This window comes from Pelophylax lessonae, assembly GCF_965119305.1.
Source record: "Pelophylax lessonae genome assembly, chromosome: 4".
Classification (NCBI taxonomy): domain Eukaryota; kingdom Metazoa; phylum Chordata; class Amphibia; order Anura; family Ranidae; genus Pelophylax; species Pelophylax lessonae.
In genome coordinates this window covers 260,283,888-260,309,311 of record NC_138771.1, presented here as the reverse complement: position 1 = coordinate 260,309,311, position 25,424 = coordinate 260,283,888, and the positions used below count along the sequence as shown (strand labels likewise).

Genomic DNA, 25,424 nt, shown 5'->3' with positions numbered 1-25,424 from the left:
ATAAAACAAATTGGCCAAAAATGTTAAAAAATTTTGATTTTTAAATTTTTTTGGGGAATTTCATATAAAAAAATGTGAAAAATATTGCTATTTTTGCAAAATTGACGCTCTTTTTTTGTTTATAGCGCATGATCAAAAAATCGCACGACCGCGCAATTGTCCGTTAAAGTCACGCAGTGCCGAATCGCAAAATAGGCCCCGGTCAGGAAGGGGGTAAAATCTTCCGGGGCTTAAGTGATTAACTGAATGTGGTATGAGCTGTTTGAGTTTATCTGTGTACTACAGCGATGCTTCTTCGGTCAGACTCTGTCAGGAACCATGAATCAGACTGAGACAGGAAATGCAGTAAAAATCACACCTTTAATGTGATAATAGTAAAAATAGTACAGATCAGCAACTTAATCAAAACATACGCCAGGGGATGGAAGCCAAAATGGGAAATCAGATAAGCCAGTAATCAGGGAGCCAGAAATCAGCATAGTCAGAAGCAGAATGTCGGGATCCGGAGCCAGAAGTGACGCCAGCCGGACAAAGTCTTTAACAGGAACACAGCAGAAAGACTCAGGATATCTTGACAAGGCAAAGGCAGGAAAAGAATGAACAAGGCAATTTAAATAGCCAGAAGGTGCTGGACCGACGAGCAGGAAAGGAATGAACAAGTCAGCTTAAAAAGCCAGAAGGGGCTGGACCGATGAGCACATAATGATAACCAGGTAAGCCACTAAGGAAACAATGAGCACCGACAGCTGAGCAGCCTGAGCACCTGACAGTACCCACCTCCTCAACTACCCCCCCTCCCCCTCGGAGAGGCACCAGGTTTGAGAGGAAAATGTCTTTGGAAAGCACGTAGGAGGACAGGAGCATTTACGCCAGAGGATGAGACCCAAGAGCGTTCCTGCGGACCGTACCCTCTCCAATGAACAAGGTACTGTATGCGCCCACATGTAACGCTCCTGCGTTTCTTATATGGTGTGGATTTTCAGCTGCAGAAATAATTCCACGTCAGGAGTCATGTAAGAGATATGCTGAGATACCATTCCCAACCTCAATGACTCATCATGTGTGGAAGGTCTTATTTCAGCCAGTAAATACACACAATTAGCAAACTGGTTCCTAGAGTGACTTTATGTATGTGGTAACACAATGATGAAGGTTGAGGGATAGGTTGAGTGGAGGTGGTAGGTGATAGACACTTGAAGGTGAGACAGTAGCAGATGGATGCAGGAAGGTTTAGCAATGTTGTATGATAGCAGATGATAGAATAGCAGGTGGACATACAAAAGAGATCAACCCAGTGCAGAAAAGTAGCAGTAGTCTCAAGAGCTAGCAATCTAGTTATGCAGATGTGATAAACAGTCTTTACTATGCAGAGCTAGATAGTGTAAGCTTAGTATAAGTTTATAGAGAATTCCCCTGCGGGGTACTTAGCACTATTAGCGATACAGCCGAAGGGTGGTTCAGGAGAGGCGGATGATCCAGTAGCGGGATACAGGGATCAGCGCAGCGAGGTTCTGTCAGCGAAGTAAGCTTGCAAGCATGGAAGCTTCAAGCAAGGTTAGCATCCAGGTAAGGGTGTTTGAACGAACACATGTGAGTGAGAACCGGCGCTTTAAATAGCCATCTAGTCCGGCGCTGAGTGATGACAGCTCCAGTCTTAAAGGTGTATGCGCACCTTTCCAAAAGTAAATGGTGGGGCGCATACACTTGTGGAAAGTGTAATTTAGGGTACCAAAGGTACCGGAACATTACACCACAGAACCTACAGGAGTCAATGATCGATTGTATCTTATACTCCTCATGGTTCCAAACCTGAACCGGGTAAGGACGTGGTGGTGGTCCTTGAGGTGGTGAGGAGGTTGCACACCAAAGGTTTAACTACCTGACATCCGCGCTACAGCCTATATACGGCTGCAGCGTGGACTTGAATTTTCGGGAGGCCGTTTTTAAACGGCCTCCCAGAAAGACTCTCCCCGCGCGCTCCCGCGCGCTCCCGCGCGCTCCCGCGAGCGCGCATCGGGGAGAATCTGTGTCGGCCATGTCCTTTGGACACGGCCGATCACAGATCGTGGTGAATGGCCAATCACAGCGGCCATTCACCACGTGATCAAGCCGTCCAATGAGAGATGATCTCATATGTAAACATATGAGATCATCTCTCATCGCCGGCGCTCCTTCCTCACACAGAGCCTGCAGTGTGAGGAAGGAGGGGGAGCCTCACAGCGCCGGGGACACACAGCAATGTAATCAGGGCACTGATCACCAGTGCCCTGATTACTAAAGGTAAAAAAACATACACAATTGCCCCCCCATCAGTGCCCACAGTGCCCGCCTCAGTGCCCCCCATCAATGCCCACAATCAGTGCCCATAGTGCTGCCAGTCAGTGCCCATCAGTGCCTGCTCATCTAGGCACTGATGAGCACTGACTGGCAGCACTATGGGCACTGAGTGTGGGCACTGATGGTGCTGCCCATCAGTGCTCATCAGTGCTGCCCATCAGTGCTCATCAGTGCCACCCGTCAGTGTCCATCAGTGCCATCCGCCAGTGCCCATCAGGGCCGCCTATCAGTGCCCATCAGTGCCGCCCGTCAGTGCCGCCTCTCAGTGCCCAGCAGTGCCACCTCTCAGTGCCACCTCTCAGTGCCCAGCAGTGCCGCCTATCAGTGCTCATCAGTGCCGCCTATCAGTGCCGCCTATCAATGCCGCCTATCAGTGCTCATCAGTGCGGCATATTAGTACCACCTCATCAGTGCCCATAAGTGCCACCTCATCCGTGCCCATAAGTGCCACCTCATCAGTGCCCATCAGTGCAGCCTATCAGTGCCCATCAGTGCTGCCTCATCAGCGCACATCAGTGAAGGAGAAAAATTTATTTTCAAAATTTACTCGCAGAAAATAAGAACAACTTTTTTTTTTTTCAAAATTTTCTGTCTTTATTCTTTTTTTTTGTAAAAAATAAAAAACCCAGAGATGACTAAATACCACCAAAAGAAAGCTCTATTTGTGTGAAAAAAAATGATAAAAATGTCATATGGGTACAGTGTAGCATGACCGCGCAATTGTCATTCAAAGTGTGACAGCACTGAAAGCTGAAAATTGGCCTGGATGGGAAGGGTGTTTAAGTGCACAGTAGGCAAGTGGTTAATAAGGAAACATAAAAAAGACATTTGAAATACGCATGTTAGAAGGAAGGTCTAATTCATCCTACAAAGAATAAGGAAAGGCCCAATATACCGCGTGCCAGTGTCAGTGAGGGAACATGGAGTCGGAGGTTACACAATTACAGCCAGACTCTCTCCCCAACCTAGTTGGAAGGCACAGGTAGGCGTCGGCAGTCAGCATGGTATCTGTACCTATCACTGGCATGTTGCAAGGACTCTTGGACCTTCACCCTAGTGGAATGGAGATCACAGAGATGCTCCTCTAATGCAGGAATTCTTTGAGGAACAAATGTGTCCGGCAACATGGATGGCTGGAAACCACAATTCACCTTAAGCTGAGAAAATCAGGAAGCGGCATTGATGGAACTATTGTGAGCAAACTCCGCCCAAAGGAAGGAAGTCTGACCAGTTGTTATGGTGGTCAGAAATATAGCAACATAGGAACTGCTCCAAGGCCTGGTGGGCTCCTCCTGCTGCCCAAATAGACTGCGGGTGATACGCCGAGGAGAAGCAAAGCTTAATTCCCAACTCTGCACAAAAGGCTCGCCAAAACCTGAACACAAACCTGTCTGAGATGATAACCTTGGGTAGCCCATGTAACCAAAAGATCTCCAGAGCGAAAATGAATGCCAGTTCTTTGGATGTAGGCAACTTCTGAAGTGGAATACAATGAGACATCTTCGAGAACCTGTCAACCATCATAAGAATAACTGTAGTGCCCTTTGAGTTAGGTAACTCCACAATAAAATCAATAGACGAGTGGGTCCAATACCTCTCTTCATTGGGTATGGGTTGTAGGAGGCCTACAGGAAGGGGCCGTGGTGCCTATCAGGCACAAATATAGTGTAAAAGAATATAATTTATTTAAAAATAAGTGAATAACACAAATGTAAACACACCTCCAGTAAACTAAATTTGTGTAAATCAAACCACATACCCAAACAATAGTGACACACAACCGACAACTGCCCAAACCAAGTATTTACATTAAACAGGATAAACAAGTTGTAATAATAACAGAGACAGAATCATACATGGGAGATCAAGCAGAGGGAGCTGGGAAGAAGACAGAACAGGGAGAGTCAAAACACAGGAATCGGGGGGCTACACGAACCTAGCTTGTAAGGCCGAACTAAACAACACACCTCAGGAAATACCGCCATGGCTAACAGAAGATAGACTTAAAACTAAACTAGAGAAACTTAACATAAATAAATCACCGGGACCGGATGGCTTGCACCCGAGGGTTCTTAAAGAGCTCAGGCAGGTGATTGCCAGACCATTATTCTTGATCTTTAAGGATAGTTTACAGATGGTGCCAGCTGATTGGAAAAAAGCCAACGTGGTACCAATATTTAAAAGGGGGCCGAGATGTATCCCGGGTAACTATAGGCCGGTCAGCCTAACATCTGTAGCCTGCAAGATTTTGGAGGGGATGTTAAGGGACCACATACAAGACTTTAGTAATGAAAACTGTATTATTAGTAGTAATCAGCATGGATTCATGAAAAATCGTTCTTGCCAAACCAATCTATTAACCTTCTACGATGAAGTGAGCTGCCACCTAGATAAAGGAAAGCCTGTGGATGTGGTGTATCCGGACTATGCAAAGGCCTTTGACACCGTTCCCCACAAACGCTTACTGTACAAACTAAGGAAGGTAGGTATGGACCATAAGGTGAGTACCTGGATAGAGAACTGGCTCCAGGAGAGAGTCCAGAGGGTGATGATTAATGGGGAGTACTCAGATTGGGCGGGTGTGGAAAGTGGGGTCCCCCAGGGTTCTGTCCTGGGACCAATCCTGTTTAACTTATTCATAAATGATCTAGAGGAGGGGATATCTAGTACAATCTCAGTATTTGCGGATGATACTAAACTAAGCTTGCCAATATCTTCCATGCAGGATGTGGAAACCTTACAAGCGGACCTGAACAAAATAACGGGTGGGCAACTACATGGCAGATGAGGTTTAATGTTGAAAAATGTAATGTAATGCACTTGGGGGCCAGAAACCAGAAAGCAAGCTACTCACTAGGGGGGGAACCTCTGGGTGAGTCTAGGATGGAAAAAGACATGGGGGTACTGGTAGACAACAGGCTTGGCAGTGGCATGCAATGCCAAGCCGCTACAAGCAAAGCCAACAGAATACTGGGATGTATAAAAAAGGGGATTCGCTCCAGAAATAAAGAGATTTTTCTCTCGCTCTACAAGACTCTGGTCCGGCCACATCTGGAGTATGCTGTCCAGTTCTGGGCACCGGTCCTCAGGAAGGATGTGCTGGAACTGGAAGAGTCCAGAGAAGGGCAACAACAATAATTAGGGGAATGGAGGACATCAGCTATGAGGAAAGACTACAAGCACTGAACCTATTCTCTCTGGAGAAGAGACGATTGAGGGGGGATATGATATCAATGTACAAATACTGTACTGGCGACCCTAGCATAAGGAATAAACTATTCAGAGAAAGGAGATACAATAAGACACGTGGCCATTCACTAAAACTAGAGGAAAGGCGGTTTAACCTTAAAATGCGTAAGGGGTTCTTCACTGTAAGAGCGGTAAGGATGTGGAATTCTCTTCCACAAGCAGTCGTATCAGCAGCGAGCATTGATAGTTTCAAAAAACTATTAGATGGGCACCTTAGAGACCACAACATACAGGGGTATACAATGTATGGTGTGACAGGAAGTCAGGTAAATCTGTGGATGTAGTCACAGACAGGAGATACATTTCCACCTGGTTTAGAAAATTCACCAATTACTACAGGGTGTCGGCTGAAAAGGTAGCCAGGACGGCTTAAGGAAGTTGAAAGGCCTTCAGCTGTTCGGAATGAGGAAGTTAAGGCCTCTATAATTTGTCCAAAGGAAGTCAGATGTGTGCCTCCTGACGCTGTGTGAAGCTGGGGAGAGGAGGACAGTCAGATGTGTACCTCCCGACGCAGTGTGATCATGGGGGAAGACCTCCTGAAGCGATGTGCGCTGAGGAGGGTAAAAAGTGTGAAGACTTCTCAAGGTGAGAAAATGAACTATTTCTATGTGGAAGAAATAAATGAACTGTTTGCTATGTGAAGAGACAAGCAAAGGGACATGTTCAATGTGAAGAGGAAAAAAGGACATGTACAATGAACATTTGTTGTGTGAAGAAAAAAATGGACTATTGAGTGTCTGCTGTAGGATCAGCAAAGTTTGCCCAACAGTAGGTTGGAGACAGACTCCCTAGATAGGTTCCTGTATGTGAGAAGGTAGCCGCCCACAGTGTCAAGGATTTATTTTATTTATGTTTATTTTGAATTATGCTGTTTTTGAAGCTTGCACTTGTGTGAAGAAAATTGCAAGAATAAAACCTTACACTGTTGTTTTCAAACACTTCTCGGCTATCTCCCTGTGTAACGAACCCCCCCAAGGGGTCATCCACGCCTACCACCGAGCTAATCTCCCACAACGGTTAAAAGCAAACACACACTCACCTTATAGGTTGAACTGGATGGACTGATGTCTTTTTTCAACCTCACTAACTATGTAACTATGTAACTATGAGTAAGCAGGTAGAAAGGGATCAGGCTGCAGGGTCGGGATCAGGGTCCAGGATCAGGATACAGGAATGCAAGTCAGGGGCACATGGAGACAAGACACCAAGACAACAAGAGGACAGACAGGACTTAAATATACTTCCTGCAACAACCATCAGGTGACTTATGATATGAGCTTCTGGCTGCTGAGTGACACCCACTGGTGGATGCTGGAACTGCAGCCTATGGATCTGGGAACCACAGGGTCACCAGCACGGGCTCTACTTCACCGGCACCAGCACGGGCTCTACTTCACCGATGGACTCAATACCAGGAGGCATGGGAGGGAATGCAAAGCTCAGAGACAAAGTACAGGAGGCTTTTGCAAGCGCTCCTTAAAGGAAGGTCTCCTAAAAAGCCTACTTTGCTTCTGTCTGTGGGGAACACCTGGGGCAGCATCTCAAAGTATATCGCAACCTGGTTAAGAAACCCTCTGCAAAAATCTGGGGAAGTAGAGCGGAACTAGACATACCTCTTACAGAGGTAGCATTCGAGGTGGGTGCCTGCACAGAGACTGGAGCAGCAGCAGGGATGGCCTACAACACTGGTTGTAGCTGAACAGCCACAGCGGGAGGATCCAGGTGAACAGTACGAATCAGGAGCATCTGTAACGCTGTGGCAAACTGATCCATGCAGTGATTCTGCTGGAAAAAAATATTGCCTGCATCTTCTGAATTCATGGCCTTCGCCTAAAATCAGGAACAATAAATAAGACTGAGACAGAAAATGCAGTAAAAATCACACCTTTAATGTAATAGTAAAAATAGTACAGATTAGGAACATAGTCAAAACATAAGCCAGGGTTTGGAAGCCAAAACAGGAAATCAGAGAAGACAGGGATCAGGGAGCCAGAAATCAGGGTAGTCGGAAGCAGAAGGTCGGGATCCAGAACCAGAAGAGACATCAGCCGGCAAAGTCTTTAACAGAAACACAGCAGAGAAACTCAGGATATTTTGACAAGGTGAAGGCAGAAAAGGAATGAACAAGGCAGCTTAAATAGCCAAAATCGACTGGCTGTAGGCGGGACTGACAAGCAGATAATGATAACCAGGTGAGCCACTAAAGAAACAAAGAGTGCTGACAATTATCAGACAGCTGAGCAGCCTGAGCACAGAGAAGAGAGCTTCGGCAAGCCCAGCCCTTGATAATCCATCGCTAGATGGATTAGACAACTCCTCATTAATGCTTATGACCTCAAGGGCACAGTTCCCCTTTCCCTTTCAAGGCACACTCTACCAGACCAGTTAGGTCTTTGTGGGCTTTCAGACATCTGTTGACCCACCTCTGTTAAACTGTTCGTTTTTTTCTTTTGGGCCTATAAGGCTTTTGCTTGCTCATGCCTCATTTCAACTGCTTTTGGATGTTCCTTCATCCTGTGTCTTGTAATGTATGATCAGAAAACAGGATTTTTCTCTTACTTATAAAATCATTTTCTTTATGTACATTATAGGACACAGGTTCCTCCTCTCTGTTCTTATGATCCACTCCTACTATTGCCTGCTAACAAAACTGAGGCATCCTGGAAGTGGGAAGGGTTATACTAGACTGTTGCTACAGCTTTGTTTGCCAGTGTTCAATTTCCCGAAGATAGCAGCATAACCTGTTATTTCAAGAATTTGTCATTCTGTGTTTTGTAATGTACTCCAAGAAAAGGATTTTACGAGTAAGAAAAATAAAAAATAAACACACTACTGGTTTTTTTGCACAAATATGAAGTGGCAGGCCACACCCTGTGGGACGGCAGCCAGCCTATGCCCTTTGCTCTCTGCAGTTATACTTCCATGGTAGTAAAGCCAAAAACCAGATTTAACAGCATAAAAGCACCTTTTGCATAAATGTAATCAGTTTTCATAAATTAATAACAAATGTGCCTTTATTAGGTTTTGGATTGTAGCATAGCATTGCAACCGTGTTTAGGGCTTTGAGGGTGCAATCCACAGGCTCCTGCGGGCTCTTCACCCAGGTCCCTATGGAGGCATAGACCTACAGGTATTGGTCTAGAGGAAGTTAACAGTGGGCTACAATTGTGGTGATGTCACTGCACATGTGCTTCATTGAGATCTATAAGTCCCACTGTGATGGTGGAAGATGGGACTTGTAGTATTTCCATTCACAGATCCTCTGAATAGATGACACGGTTGTGTGGGCAGAGCTTCCAAATTCAATGTAAGCAGAAGAATGCAGGGACAAGCACCCCATTATTTAGGTTGGGGATGGCAGTTTGAGTTTGGGGGTTTGGAGAATATGACCATGCATCATGTGACATCCTAAATATGGGTGTAACATGAAATGTGATCACAAAGATGAATGAAGCCCTTGATAAAAGTAATATCAGCTGTGGCAAATAGAGGAACAAAATAGGGGGTGCTTTGGAGAAGTGTACTTTGTAAAAGTGTGGACTCAAACTCACTTTGTTGCAGGGTGCTCAGGCTTTTCCCATTAAGTTTGCCTCTTCATCCATGCCTATAGTGTGGCGGATCCAGACACCATCAAGAAAAGTGACAAATAGCTTACTTTCCTTGCATTCTGAGAGTAGGGCACTTTTCTTTTGGATCAGTGAAGGGTAGTATTAGTATTCTAGTATTCTCTTCCTTTTCCTCACTGCCAGCACTGCCCCTTTCACCATCACTACAACCCTCCTCCTCAATACTTGAACTACAACACTCCCCCTCTTCATCACCAGCATCATAAATCTCCTCCTCTTTACTGTCAGCACACCAACCCTTTTTCTCTTTCAGTCATCTCTCTTTCAGTCTTCTGTTTCTTCTAGTTGCTGTGCTGTCAGTGCCTGGTATATTACACCCCAAAACACATGCTCCTGCAGGAATACTAGAGGTAATTGTGTTGCTAACTGATGAAGCGTGCTGGGTCACGTGAAACACACGCGGCCTCGCTTCCGGCTCCGCCCCTCGCCCGGACCAACACGCCACCGCCACCGCTGCTACTGCCACCGTTGCGGCAATACAAGACTTGGGTTCAGCATCTGCCCTCCTCTCTCTTATTGGAGCACCATCTTCACCACCGCACCATCCTCACCCTGGATTCTCTGTACCTTCGGTGATACATGGATCGAATCAATGCGGCCTGCATCTATGTGAGTTTTTTTGAGACACCCCGAAATGGCTTCCTGCAATTGCTGAGACTGTGCTTATAATGCTTCAAATGCTTTCAATGCTTTCAATTACGCTATACATGCATCTGCTTTTTGACCTCCTCCTCATCGCCCCTTATATCTGGCAAGGGACTCTAAGCTTCCACCTCAACATTTGCTTATGAGGAATACAGTCTCCTAATTTAGAAATCTATCTGGACACTGTTTTACACTATCTTGCTTCTAAGTGGAACCCTGAATCTTCCATCCAATTGCCAGATTTGGGGCATGAGTACAGTATCTGAGGTCATTTAACCGCTGTGCCTGCATGCTTTAAGCTAAAGCCTGAAGATTTCTTTGTGTTGTCTCTTTGAAACCTTACTAACTTTAATAGATGCCATTTGATGCTCTCACCACAACAATTTACCCTAAGTGTTTGGTCGTTGGTAAAAGAAAGAGAGACTCTTCACTCAATAAGATACATCATATATGACTGCTAAGCCCAGGTGTTTTTGAATTATCTGGATACCAAGTTTTTTTGGTGGCCCTGGATTTCTTCAGCCCCTTGAACTGCTTTGTTTGAATCATTTACTATTTTTTGATTCCATTATAAATTTGTTCTACATGAGGTTTGATATCCTTTTCCTCCCCCTCTATACATATACATCTTCAATCAAGACTACCTTTGGAGAACACTGCCAGCTGATCATGGGGTGTATGGTATTTGGTGGGTCTGGGTCAGGGTGGGGGGTTGAGCCTGTGAGGCACAACCAGTGTGTGTTGATGAGTCGGGACACGTTCATTATTGTTGTGCAGTTAGTGGGCCCATGAACATGTTTTTTCTATTTGATTTGTTTCATTTTCTTTTTATAGCAATTCATGCTCAAATGTTACTGTCCTCCGTTCAATAAAGTACATTTTTAATTTTTTCAATACCTGTGTTTGAGCCATTTTTTGCAACTCCTTCTGTTTTTGTTTTTTCAATACTTTGTTTAGTTGCTTGGCTCATCGGTCATACACTGAAAGGTATTTTTTAATGGTGTCCTTTTCTCGCCCACTCCTACAGTGAGGGCGGTGAAATTTATCCCTGGGGTTCCTCCCATTCTCCCCTTTCCCCTTCCCAGTGATTCAATTATGTTGCTAATCCCCATCTCTTTTGGGCTCACCATCCCAATCACCTCTTTGAATGGTGAAAAAATGTTGCACGAATCCTGAATCAGGAGTCACTGACATGTTGAAAAGAACTTCAGCTCTCCAGAGCCTGCTTTCATCCTGTCCTGCACTCCTCAAATGCCTACTGCTGCTGGTCTGCCTGCTGCAGCATGGCCAATGTCAAGATTGTAGCACATGGCTGTATTGCAAATCTAGCGGATGTCAAGCAGCTTGTGTTGCTATTCATTTTGGCCAGAGCGACCCACACTCTGGGCTGCAACAAAAGCCAGGGTAACAGATCAGGTACCGCAGCAACACCAGGTTAAGGGTTAGGTAAGATATGTGTGTGAACCTTCTATGCTGAATAGCAGCCAGCAGGTTGGTGACATTGTCAAATATAACCTTGACTGGCACAAGATGGCATGGGGTCACTTTTTGGCCTATCATTTAGTGTCCCTCCATTGCATGTGCTCTGTGGCACTTGGGGGGGGGGGGGTGTTGGTTTTTAGAAGTCAGAGGATGAAGGCAGTAAGGAGGAGGGTGTACGGGTAACTACACTGCCACCATCTTACCAGGCACATGCCAGCACTACCACTACCACTCCATTGGTGTGCCCCATTATGCATCGTTTCCTACTGCCAGCAACTTTACCCAGTATTCCATGAAAAATCTGGATTGAGAGCAGCTGTAAAACCAGCAACTTTGTCGAGTTGGCTTTCAGATACTGTACATGGGGATGATTAGAGATCATTGTTTTCTGTGTGGTACACAAATACTGATACTTATATGATGGCTGATGTGCTGCAATTAGAGCCTGCAGACCAACAGTTCTTTTAGCAGCAGATATGGTAAAAGAAATAGTAAGTCCTTGAAGAAGCGTGTCATTCAAACGCTATAGTGAATATGGAGAGAAGATCTTCTTGTTATATAGGTTAAATGAAAAGCCACCAGAGCACTTCTTATATATAAAGTCAACTCAAATAGTGCTCCTGTCCACCATGACTATGAACTCACCAGATGTCTGGTGTATATACAGCTTGAGTCCTATTCACCAGGAACTGTTGTTATCGCACCCGGGATCGTTCCCACAGTCAGAACCTGGTGTCCTTAACCCTCTCGCATCCACTGCTATTTAGGGTGAACAGGATAGCTGGCGGATCCACTCAAATCATGCCCAGAGTTCAAAACAAGCTGCATGGAACGCTCACACAATTGGAGCCAAAAAGGTGCTAATATAGTGTAGTATTTATTGTAAAGGTTAAAACTACACCAGTGTGTAAGCACTGACGCGTTTCGTGTACATACACGTGTTCACAGGGGAATGCCTATTACCAGAGTCCCTTACATACCTCATATAAATAGTCACAGACATGGGTGTTGTCACTATTGTGGCAGGAAATGATTCTGTCACCACTAACACTATGCATAGGACATATGAGATAAAAGGCTTTATCACCTGCAATACTAGATATGTTTTATACATGTTGGAGTGTCCCTGCCAGAAGCGATATATATGTAGAATGATTAGACACCTCTGGGATTGTTTAAGAGAACATGTAGACAACATAAAGAGAGGTTTTCAAGATCATAATTTGTCAGCCCATTTCAGGAGGTTCCACAGAAGGGATGCAAGTTTACTAAAATTTGTTGCTATTGATGTAGTTGAACCACATTTGAGGGGCTGCAATAGGAAAAGGGAGGTTTCCAAGAAGGAAACTGAATGGGTACATGAACTATATTGTCTGTATCCTAAAATACTTAATGTGGATATGAATATCAATTTCTTTATAGATAATAGTTAATTGTTGAGTATGGGTTTTTATACCTGGTATTTTGTGTCCCTCATGCTGCGGAATAGGTAAATAATATTTATACCCTGGTTATTCCTTATGGGGTGATTTTTCTCTTTATATTTTTTTATATATATTGTATTAATGGAGGATAAATGATCAATATGTGTTTTTAGATATGTTTTTTGTAGTATTAATATTTTTTAATAGGATTGTATGGTCCTATTAATTTGGTATTAATATTTGGTATTTATATTTTGGTATTAATATTTTTTAGTTTTTTATTAATATTTTTTAATAGGATTTTTAATGTTTGTGGTTGGTCTTGAAAAGTTACGGACAAGTGAGTCGAGATTGTGGACGGAAGATATAATATCCCTAATCTGCATAATTTAAAATAAATATTAATATACTTTGCCGTCTTGTATCTTGGGGTTTATAGACCTGGAATAAATTGATGTCTCTGCTGCAGAGGAAAGGTTGTTTTGACCTTCCCTAAAATGGCGGATTTGTAACTTTCTTCTTCAGAGATACGGGAGGTTATGATCACTTCCGGTCCTCGACAAAGTGGCAACGGGATTATTTCCTGCCATTGAATAACAACTTCCGGGTATCTGGAGGCTTTTGCTGATTTTCCAAATATTGCACCACTTGGGTTTAGGGGGATGGAAGCCAAACTTAATCTGCAAATCCCATCACCACACTGCATGAGACCTCTCCCTTAGGCAATCAAACTCACCAGATCGTTATTATATTTTGCCTGGGATAAAACACTTGTCCTCCGTGGATGATAAAGGATCCTCTAAATCTGAAATCCTCATCTCCTCAAGGTGTCATCCATGTCATGAAACAAATGGACTCATAGCATATATATAGTTTTAAAATGTATTACCAAAACACCCCCCCCCCCCTTGTTAAAATACATTTACACAAAAGAAATCAAGTCAAGCATGTAATCATAGTCTCATACCACTCAGCATGTATCAGTCTCACCGCTCATCAATAGTCACTGATCATGGTGCTCTGAGGCTCTTGGGGGGGGGGGGGTTTCCTGGGTGGTTCCCGGGATACAATACAAACAGTTGTCCTGGCAGCCGTGTGATTACACCCTGATGCATTTTGTCATCATGACTTTGTCAGACTAACAATATAAAATTGGAATGCCAATGAAATAGGGTACAGGTCATCTATCTCGATGCAAATATAATGTTACATGATCATCAGGTAATTTCTAAAGCCTATTTTAAACCGACCTATTGGAATAGTTATCTGCCTGTGAATAGTGGCCATCACCCTTTTTGGTTGAAAAAATATTCCGAAAGGACAGTTTATGTGGATCAGTAGGAATTTCTCCTCTGATTCAGACTTTATGTCACAAACACAAATAATTAAAAAGAGGTTTATGGGAAAAGGGTACAAAGCCCCACATTTGGATAAAGTAATCCATGAAGTTAATCATGTTTCACAGGATATACAGTATCTCACAAAAGTAAGTACACCCCTCAAATTTGTGTAAATATTTTATTAGATCTTTTCATGTGACAACAATGAAGAGATGACACATTGCTACAATGTAAAGTAGTGAGTGTAGGGCTTGTATAACAATGTAAATTTGCTGTCCCCTCAAAATAACTCAACACACAGCAATTAATGTATAAACCGCTGGCAACAAAAGTGAGTACACCCCTTAGTTAAAATGTCCAAATTGGACCCATTTAGCCATTTTCCCTCCCCGGTGTCATGTGACTGATTAGTGTTAAAAGGTCTAAGGTGTGAATGGTGAGCAGGTGTGTTAAATTTGGTGTAATCGCTCTACTGTTGCTCTACATAAAGATGGCCTAGGCTATAATAGGATTGGCAAGACCCTAAAACTGAGCTGCAGCACAATTCCGAAGACCATACAATGGTTTAACAGGACAAGTTCCACTCAGAACAGGCCTCATCATGGTCGACCAAAAAAGTTGAGTGCACATGCTCAGTGTCCTATCCAGAGATTGTCTTTGGGAAATAGATGTATGAGTGCTGCCAGCATTGCTGCGGAGGTTGAAGGGGTGGGCGGTCTGCCTGTCAATGCTCAGACCATACACAGCACACTGCATCAAATTGGTCTGTATGGCTGTCCTCCCAGAATGAAGCCTCTTCAAAAAATGATGCACAAGAAAGCCCACAAACAGTTTGCTGAAGACAAGCAGACTAAGGACATGGATTACTGGAACCATGTCCTGTGGTCTGATGAGACCAAGATGAGCTTATTTAGTTCAGATGGTGTCAAGCGTGTGTAGCAGCAACCAGGTGAGGAGTACAAAGACACATTTGTCTTGCTTACACTCAAGCATGGTGGTGGGGATGTCATGGTCTGGGGCTGCATGAGTGCTGCCAGCACTAAGGAGCTACAGTTTATGGAGGAAACCATGAATGCCAACATGTACTGTGACATACTGAAGTAGAGCATGATTCCCTCCCTTCGGGGACTGGGCCGCAGGGCAGTTTTCCAACATGATAACAACCCCAAACACACCTCCAAGACAACCACTGTCTTGCTAAAGAAGCTGAGGGTAAAGGTGATGGACTGGCCAGGCATGTGTCCAGACCTAAACCCTATGGAGCATCTGTGGGGCATCCTCAAATGGAAGGTGGAAGAGCGCAAGATCGCTAAAATCCATCAGCTCTTTGATGTCGTCATAGAGGAGTAGAAGAGGACTCCAGTGGCAACCTGTGAAGCTCTGGTGAACTCCATGCCCAAGAGGATTAAGGCAGTACTGGAAAATGATGGTGGCCACACAAAATATTGACACTTTGGGCCCAATTTGGACATTTCCACTTACTTTTGTTGCCAGTGGTTTAGACATTAATGGCTGTGTGTTGAGTTATTTAGAGGGTACAGCAAATATACACTGTTATACAAGCTGTACACTCCTCATTTACATTGTAGCAAAGTGTAATTTCTTCAGTGTTGTCACATGAAAAGATATAAATTATTAGGTTAGGTATTTGATCCCTGTACCTTGATTAGTAGGTGTGGCCAACATCCCAAAGAATAGTTGTGAAACAATTTTGGTGCCTCAGGTCAAAGGAAGCGGGACTTTAAGGGCCAGTCAGGTAATAAACATGTAATAAAAGTATAACAGTTTATTTAAAGAAAATTGCACAAAATTTATATACACAAAATAATTTCATCATTTGTGCCAATGGGTTATAGACCCATGTGAGGAGGTGAGGAGAAATAAAGAGGTGACAAAGTGAATGGTGACTTGGAACTCTATCTATTTTGCTCAGGTGTTTGAGCTTCTGTAGAGAGAGTGTCTCAGGTACTTCCGACGCGTTTCGGCATTATTTGTGGAATATTGCCTTTATCAAGGAAGAGGAGGTCTGAAAGATATGGTTGATATATGTCACAGAATTGCATAACATTATTTGATAATTAATATAATAAGGTGAGTATGCACATACATGTGACTGAGTAGTCTGATCCCGAACCTTTGTGTTTTCCGCTCTCCCAAAACTAGTCACACAGGATTTAAAAGGGTTTGCTATCTGAAAGTATGAGGTAATGAGAATTGTTGATGGGTTGAAATTGAACTGGTAAAAAAATGGAAAAGTATTTTTCACAGACTTACATCGATTATGTTGGCAAGTAAGGGAACCTTGATGGTCTGAAATATGGAGATAACATATTGTATCAGGAGTTGGTTAATTATGCATGAGAAGCTTGATTATGCCAAGAAAAGGTGATAACCAGGGCTCATAACTTACAATAATAATTGTTCCTGTAGGGGAAGTCCGATTTGAGATCCCGGTATTCCAATAAGGGTCAGATGGTCTGTGAGAGAGGGGTATCCCTTCTAAGTACTGCCTGCATAGTGATAATGATGGTCAATTTATACTGAAGATGTTCAATTTTCATTTTAATAATGAAGTGTGTATAAAGTGTGATCACTTACAGTTGTGGATATACACAATTGTGCCAGCAGGGGGAGCTCCGGTAAATAATTCCGGTGGTTCCCTGGTGAATGGAGAAAGTACAAGTGAGTCACCGTAAGGTGAAGGCTTAAATCACTTGAAAAAGGTACATCCGACAATGCATGGTGTAGCATTGTCGGATGGATAACTTACGATTAGTTGTGGGAAATAAGAAGAGTCCGGGGATAGCGCGTCCAGGGCGTCCTTCACGTTCCCTCTGCTGAAGGGAAGTGGCGCCCTATTGAAAATCCCCGGCCATTTATACTCACTTGCGCATGCGCATTGCGCAGCGGGACGTCATGACGCTGACCCGGCTTCCGGATTACGGCTTCCGGGTTGGCGTTTTGGTGTGATGCGCGCGCAGATGGATTGCGCGCGCATCCGACCAATGACGTGGTGAGCAGAAAGTTGGTCCGTAGCCGCCGGCACAGGGCATTGATAGAGATACCACTCCCCGTGCGGGGGTGATGACGGAGGGTACGATCCCCCGAGTTCTCTATCGTTCCCCAGAGGGTAAATCTCTGGGGTTACCTGTGCCGGGTGAGTTTGGGAGAAGCGAAAAATAGTCCGGCTCTGGGATTCACAAACTAAAAAGGTCACTTCATGGGCAATATGTAATATTGATGTATATTAAGGAAAAAACAAAAAAACACATGATTGAGGAAAAATAACAATAAATAATGAATAAAGTATATGTAATTTTTACAGCAATATGAATTACTTCAAGAGGGTCGAGGGAAACTCAAGTCTGGGGATATGTTTGGGCAGGGATGGGTGGGTCCCAACAAATGATTAAGCATGTTGGTATGGGTTTTTGAAAAAGGTTGATGGAGGGGAGAAAAAAAGGGGGAAGGGAAGAGGAGATAATGGTTGGGGATTTTTATGTAAAGGAATTAAATGTACTCACTTTTGTTGCCAGTGGTTTAGACATTAATGGCTGTGTGTTGAGTTATTTTGAGGGGACAGCAAATATACACTTTTATACAAGCTGTACACTCCTCATTTACATTGTAGCAAAGTGTAATTTCTTCAGTGTTGTCACATGAAAAGATATAAATTATTTACAAAAATGTGAGGGGTGTACTCACTTTTGTGAGATACTCTGTCCGGTAGATAAAAATATTGTAAATGATGGAAAGCAGTGCGGATTTATTCGTAATTATCATGTCCAGTATAGGGAAGTAGAAACAATATTCAGGAAATATTGGAGTACGGATAAGATCTTGAATAAACTACTCCCTAACGATCCATTTTTTATTTATCAGAGTATTAAAAGATAGAGTATTAAAAAAAAGTGTTAGATCCACCAGTGAGACCCAAGATGTTTTGGGACAGAGAAGGATTTTATGCCTGCAGGAAATGCAGAGCTTGCCAACAAGTGGATACTCACCTTGGAGGGCTAACAATGTTTAAATCCATGGCGAATTGGAGGGAATTCGATATTAAGAAATTTATCTCATGTAACTCCACCCATGTAGTTTATGCCCTTGAATGTCCATGTGGGCTAATGTATATTGGCCGTACTAAAAGAACATTGGGCAAAGGCATCTCCGAACATATCCATAATATCTGTATGTGTTATAAGGATCACAACGTATCATTACATTTCAGATGGAAACATAATAGGAACCCCTCTGGTCTGAAGTTGTGGGATATAGAAAAAACCCATCCAGTATGGAGGGGAACAAACAGAGTGAGGGATTTTTCTAGATGTGAGACCAAATGAATATATCTAACTAATACCCTGAGTCCTAGGGGAATGACCGTGGAATTAGATTTGAACTGCTTCATAAGCGATTATTAATATTGAGTGAGTTTTAATAATGGATAGATTTTTTTAGGATTAAAATTAAAATATGATTTTTTCATAGTATACTTAGACCTGCAATTTCAAATGATGTGATTGCAATTAAAATGTGATAGCATATTTTGTTAGCACAGGCTGTATGGTCTTGTACTATAATGTGTTAGAATTGTGGAATTATTGATTTTATAAAGACAAAAGCTTTTGCTCAATTTTATAAGCTTTTTATCTATTACATGATATTTGGGGAAGAAACAATGTTTAGCCGATCATGAATTTATATAATGTAATCGGATTTTATATACAGTATATCCCATGTGATCATGATTTAGATCGGTTAAGGCTCCCATATATGATGAAATATCTGCTATTGGGGTTACTCCCTATATAGGACCCTGCAGGTGTGGATTACAGAGCAGATTCATACCATGTTGGTTAAATGATTATGTGAAAAAAAGCATTACATGATTCATGTTTTGTAAACCTTATTTTATCTGTGCCCAATATCATGTACTGGATGTGTTGCCTTATATTGCACAGGTACCAGGATTGAATGTATTGTCCTAGATTGTATGTGGCCGATCGCGCATAGTGAAGCTCCATTTTGTGCCGGTATAGTAGTCACGGAAGGGATTAACACCTCTGTTGACTATACAATGAATGGAAGGAGCCGCACCATGTGACCAAACCTCTGACAAAGTTGTAATGACAAAAGGCGTCAATCACGCGGCGTGATCACGCTGCTACCAGGACTACCGACAGTGTATATCGTATCCCGGGAACCAACGCAATCAGTGACTATTGATGAGCTGTGAGACTGATACATGTTGGCCGAGTGGTATGAGACTGTGATTACATGCTTGACTTGATTTATTTTGTGTAAGTGCATTTTAACAAGGGGGGGGGGGTGTTTTGGTAATATATTTTAAAATGGTATTATGCTATGAGTCTGTTTGTTTCATGACATGAGTGACACCTTGAGGAGATGAGGATTTCAGATTTAGAGGATTCTTTGTCATCCATGGCTGATAAGTGTTATCCCAGGCGAATTACATTAAAGATCTGGTGAGTTTGATTGCCTAAGTGAGAGGTCTCACGCAGTATGGTGACGGGATCTGCAGATTAAGTTTGGATTCCATCTCTCTAAACCCAAGTGGTGCAATATTCTAAATACTCACATGGTGTTTGACAGAAGGTGGAATACACCCAAGGAGTGCTGCTAAAACTGTGCAATTTTCTATGAAGATTTAAGGCATATATTTAATTAGTGGTTCTCAACCAGAGGTTGCTAAGGGTTCCTTGAGCAATGAGCAATTTCTGCCTCTCAGATAAGTTCCCACTGACACCATTGATCTTTTTAGCTATCTGGAAGAAGGTAATTCTTCACAATGTCCACAAGTGTAAGGAGCATTCATCCCACTGACCATCACACTAATGTATCATGAGTTGTAAATATAGTCATTTTTAGAAGGGGTTCACTGAGACCAGAAAATTATTTCAAGGGTTCCTCCACGTTGAAAAGGTTGAGAAAGGCTGATTTAAATGTTGGATGTTATTCATAGCGGTTGCTGACAGTGCAAATAACTTTTTATACATTGATATAATATTTATGCTTTATTTCATTTTATTTTTAATTGTGATCCTATGTGCGCTGGGAGAAAGAGATTGAGTGGTCTTAGGACTGTTTTGGTTGCTTTTATTGTGTTGTGACATAACTGAAATCTGTATTTTAAATATGTTGAGAATAATGGGGATAGGAGATGGCTTTCTAAATGTGTTATTGTGGTTTTGTACACTCTGTTTTGATATGTTAATAATCTTTTAGGACAATGGTGCATGCCACTGTGAAAAAAGAAGCTTACAAACTGTACTATCAAACTGTTGTGCCACTGGGCAATTTCTACAAAGTTGAAGGTTTTAACTTTTTTTTATAATTTAAAAAAATAAAATGGCAATGTTCTGACTTTATGGGTTCAACAGATGATGCATGAACCAAACCCAGGCTTGCTCACCCAAAAAACTTTTAATCATTTTGAGAAATCTATTAAGAATAAATCTGTTTTATTATAACCATTTAAGACTGAATATTCAGATTGTAGAAGTTTAGTTTTAACTGTTTTCTGGAGCAGAACTCTAAGCAAAAAAAAAAAAAAAAAATCACAGTTATTTATGTCTTGCATACAGTTCAACACACTTTCCATTCTGAAAGTGGCTGTAAGAAAAATGGCTGTTGAGGTTCATAATCTTTGCCCCCTCTCCCACCTCCCTTCCCCCACAGCTTCCTGTTAGATTAAAGCTGGCCATACAGTTGCACAATTATAAATTATACAACAAATAGTTATGCGCTCAGTGCTATAGGGTAATGCAGCACATTACATTTCAGATACAGAAAGGAAATAATGGTATACAAAAATAGTGCACAAAACCACACAATATAAATTTAAGAATAAAGTAATACAAATACCATCCAAATATATAAATGTGTTCAGAACACCAAAAAGTGTGAATTATTTGACACCAAAAAGTGTCAAATTAGTTCATAAAAAAACAAAATGTGCACAATAAATCAATATGAAATGATGGTGATACAAGTTCACTCCCAAAACTAAGATACTTCTAAGTATATTTGCTTAAAATAAACTAGTACTTTTTAGCAGTATTATGCAGTGGTTGTTTGTATTATTTTCTAAAAAACATTTTGGAGAATTACAGTTCGTTGACAGCCAGAAGAGGACCCCTGTGGGTGTTTTAGTGGTCAATATATCCTTGAGGGATCCATAGGCTATATTTTCTGTTCTATAGATCTCTTTTCATTTGGAGATCATATACACTATATTACCAAAAGTATCGGGATGCCTGCCTTCACACGCACAGGAACTTTAATGGCATCCCAGTCTTAGTCTGTGGGGTATTGAGTTGGCCCACCCTTTGCAGTTTTAACAGCTTCAACTCTTCTGGGAAGGCAGTCCACAAGGTTTAGGAGTGTGTCTATGGGAATGTTTGACCATTATTCCAGAAGTGCACTTGTGAGGTTAGGCACTGATCTTGGAGAGGAGGCCTGGCTCACAGTCTCCACTCTAATTCATCCCAAATGTGTTCTATCAGGTTGAGGTCGGGGACTTTGTGCAGGCCATTCAAGTTCCTCCACCCCCAACTCGCTCATCCATGTCTTTATGAGCCTTGCTTTGTGCACTGGTCCAAATAATTTGGTGGAGAGGGGATTGTGGTGTGGGGTTGTTTTTCAGGGGTTGAGCTTGGCCCCTTTTTACAGTGAAAGGAACTCTTAAGGCGTAAGCATACCAAGACATTTTGTAAAATGTCATGCTCCCAATTTTGTAGGAACAGTTTGGGGATAGCCCCTTCCTGTTCAAACATGACTGTACACCAGTGCACAGACAAGGCCCATAAAGACATGGATAAGTGAGTTTGGGGTGGAGGAACTTGACTGGCTTGCACAGAGTCCTGACCTTAACCCAATAGAACACCTTTGGGATGAATTAGAGTGGAGACTGCAACCAGGCCTTCTGGTCCAACAGCAGCTCCTGACCTCACAAATGCGCTTCTGGAAGAATGGTCAAACATTCCCATAGACACACTCCTAAACTTTGTGGACAGCCTTCCCAGAAGAGTTAACGCTGTTATAGCTGCAAAGGGCGGGCCAACTCAGTATTGAACCCTACGGACTAAGACTGGGATGCCATTAAAGTTCATGTGTGTGTAAATGCAGATGCCCCAATATATCTATAAATATAATTTTGGTAATAAAGTGTATATCTGGTAAGGGATTTCACACACTTGATTCTAAGGTGGTCTGGGACTTTTTTACAAGTAGGGATGGGCCAAACACCCCCTGTTCGGTTTCCAACGGAACTCCCAAACAGGGGAAATGTTCTAATCCGAATGGCGAACCCCATTGAAGTCTATGGAAGCCGTACAGGAAAAATCAAAAGTGCCCATTTTGAAGGCGTATATGCGAGTAATTGGGGTATGAGGGTCTGGGTACTGCCTTAGGGGACATGTATCAATACATTTTTTTTTTCTTAAACAATTGTTTTTTCAGGAGCAGTGATTTTATTTATGCTTAAAGTGCAACATAAAAATGAAAAATTCCTTTAAATATAGTGCCTGGGTGGGTCCCCTTAATGTGCCTGTAAATTGGCACATCTGTAGCATGCATAAAAACATGCTACAGCAAAAATGAAAATTCTAAAGAAAATAAACCGAGTCAAATCCCATTTAAAATGACTTGCAGTTACAATTGCCGTCACCCAGCTATTGAAAAAATAAAGAGAAAAAATGTGTGTGGATAGCTATGGTTTCCAAGTCAGCAATGACAAGTTGTTGGTGGCTACAGCTATTCATTACTGTTCGCAAAAAAGCCAGTGATTATATGTGGTCATCGCGTGATTACAGGGTGGCCACATTTACTTATGCACCCAAGTCCCTGGCCTTTGCATCTTAGGCCTCCACACTGGACATTATAAAATTGCCAGTATCTTTAGCTGTAAAAAGCTGTAGCTGTAGAATGAGTTTTGCAGTGTTTTTGCAGTAGCGTTTTACAGCGTTTGTTAGCTTTTTTGTTTTAGCAAAACTACACTCCCACAAAAGCTTATGGCTCAAAAATGCTGATAAACACTGAAGCTGCATTTTTTTTAGTGTTTTTAAGCTTTTATCAGAGTGAGAGTATTTTTACAGCTGAAAAACTCCTCTTCAAACCCACTAGTTCAGGGTTCTTTTTCCAGCCACAAAATGCCCCTACCGAAAAAATGCTAATAACAGTGTGTGCATGGACACATAGGATTACATGCTTGTGAGTTTACTGGCTGCAGAAAAAAATGCCTAAAAACAGCAGCTGTAAAAACGTCCAGTGTGCATGAAGCCTTAAAGTGGTTGTAAACCCCATTCATGAAATCTGACCTGGGCACATATATCTGTAGTGTTTACTTTTCTCTCTCCAAAGCTTTGAGTGCCATGTCTTTCCACTGCACCATTCCTCTGTTATCAGCATGATAACTTCTGACAAGCTCTCCGACACAGGAGATAAAAGCAGCTGGAAATTTGTGTTGGGGAGGGAACTTAGAGATAGATAAGCAGAGAGCTTGTCTATTCAGGCTGCAGCTCTGCAAGTTTCTTTGTTTCTCTTCCTGTGTGAAGGGGCTTGGTGTGTCTTTCCTCCAATCAGCTTACACACTGTGCATGTCCAGACTCCACACCCACTGCTGAGTGAGGAAGAAAGATTTGTAACACGATGTGCACTTTCTAAAGAATGTAGAAAGGGAAAGACACCAGATATACATGTAAAATTGATGTTGGGAGATTTGTCTGTATCATCTGCCACTGTTCACTTCACTGGGTATAGTAAAGGGTTTACAACCACTTTAAGGTAATGGTGGTTAAACCGCAGCGCAACAGTGAGTTTTTACCAACCCATAACTGCAAGTGTAAACTCGGCCTTATAGTGTATTATTTATATCTGTCTAGAGTTCCATCAAATAACAATTAAAATATTTGCTTTGAGTTTGTTTTTGAGTCCAGAATACACAGGTATGAGATCAATTATTTGAAATGCTTTACACACTTTTGTTTAGCTCTGATTCAAATATAATCAGTTATACTGTATGTAGAAAATACTTGTTTAATATCTCTGATAACTCTTGTATTTATTATGCTGTTTATCTGTTCTGCTCAGAATTGTGCATAGAACATATCTTTTCTTGATCTTTTATGCATGCACAACGTTATTAGTAACAGTTAGGAATAATTCTTTTTTCCTTCCATTTTTCTGGATTTACGAACATTTTTTACCCTAATATTTCTTCTAGCTAATTTTCTTAAAATTATTAAATGCTTGAATTCAAATTTTTTACAACGTGTGCTTAACTTATAAGAATGTAACCAAATCTACAGCAAATAACTTGTAAGAATCGGTTGCCTTTATTTCTTTAAGCACTTCTTAAAAAGGTGTTGTGTTTTTTTTTTTTTCTTACAGCATGCCTTGTCTGACAAAGCTACTGTGAAAACGTTTGATCCAAAGACAACTTGCTTGCAAGAATGTCTTATCACTACCTTTCAGGATTTGTACTTTGTGTCAGAAAGCTTTGATGAAGCCAAGGAAAAGATGAGGTACATTTAGTTGTTAGGAAAAAAGACAGAAACCAAAAAAAAAAAAAGATCATAACCAGTGGTACTATTCTTACTTGCTTTTGCTTTTTTCTGTCTTTTAATTATTTAGAGAGTTTGCCAAGTCAATCAACCGTCCCTTCTCAGTTTACTTCAATCCTTATACCCAGAGTGTGGAAATCCTTAAGGACACCAGGAGCATTGAAAATGTTGTCCAAGACCTGCGTAGTGACCTCAACACAGTGTGTGATGCTTTAACGAAAATGAATAAATATTTAGGCATATGATTTTTCACTGAACAAACAAGTGATCCTCAGTAGACATCTTCAGGTATTTTCATCCTAAAGTAACCTTGTCCCTCTAGTATAGATTTTAAAGGAAGCCATATTGGTAAACAAAGAGTGTAAATACTTTACCGGCTATCTGATCCTGAGACATTTTTTGCTTTCTCACTCCTGTAAGTGTTGATCTCCTGGGTCCCCACAGTAAAGGCCCGTACACACGACAAGAAAATCGGAAGTAAAATTTCATCCGACGAAAGATCTGCTGATTTTCGGATTGTTAGTATAGTGCTTTCGACAGCCGATTACACATTTTCAGAGGACAAAAACTGGATGTGCAGGCTATAAAATTGTTATCGTACGTGAACACAACATCTGATTTTTGTTTAATTAGTACAGTTTTTGTCCGAAAAACATCATAAGAGCAAGACTAGGCATGCTCGGACACGAAAAAACAGATACAAAACAATTCAACACATGATATCACTTCTGAAGTTGA

General features: G+C 42.0%; 1 protein-coding gene across 1 annotated transcript in view; it reads left to right on the top strand.

Annotated features, from left to right (window-relative positions):
* TPH2 (tryptophan hydroxylase 2) overlaps positions 1 to 25,117 on the top strand; it is a 342,612-nt gene extending 317,495 nt beyond the window's left edge. The window contains exons 10-11 of the mRNA XM_082253110.1: positions 24,514 to 24,647; positions 24,757 to 25,117. Coding sequence (XP_082109236.1) covers positions 24,514 to 24,647; positions 24,757 to 24,931 — 309 coding nt within the window. The 3' untranslated portion in view covers positions 24,932 to 25,117. The remainder of the gene's footprint in view (positions 1 to 24,513; positions 24,648 to 24,756) is intronic.
* Positions 25,118 to 25,424: the final 307 nt, after the last annotated feature.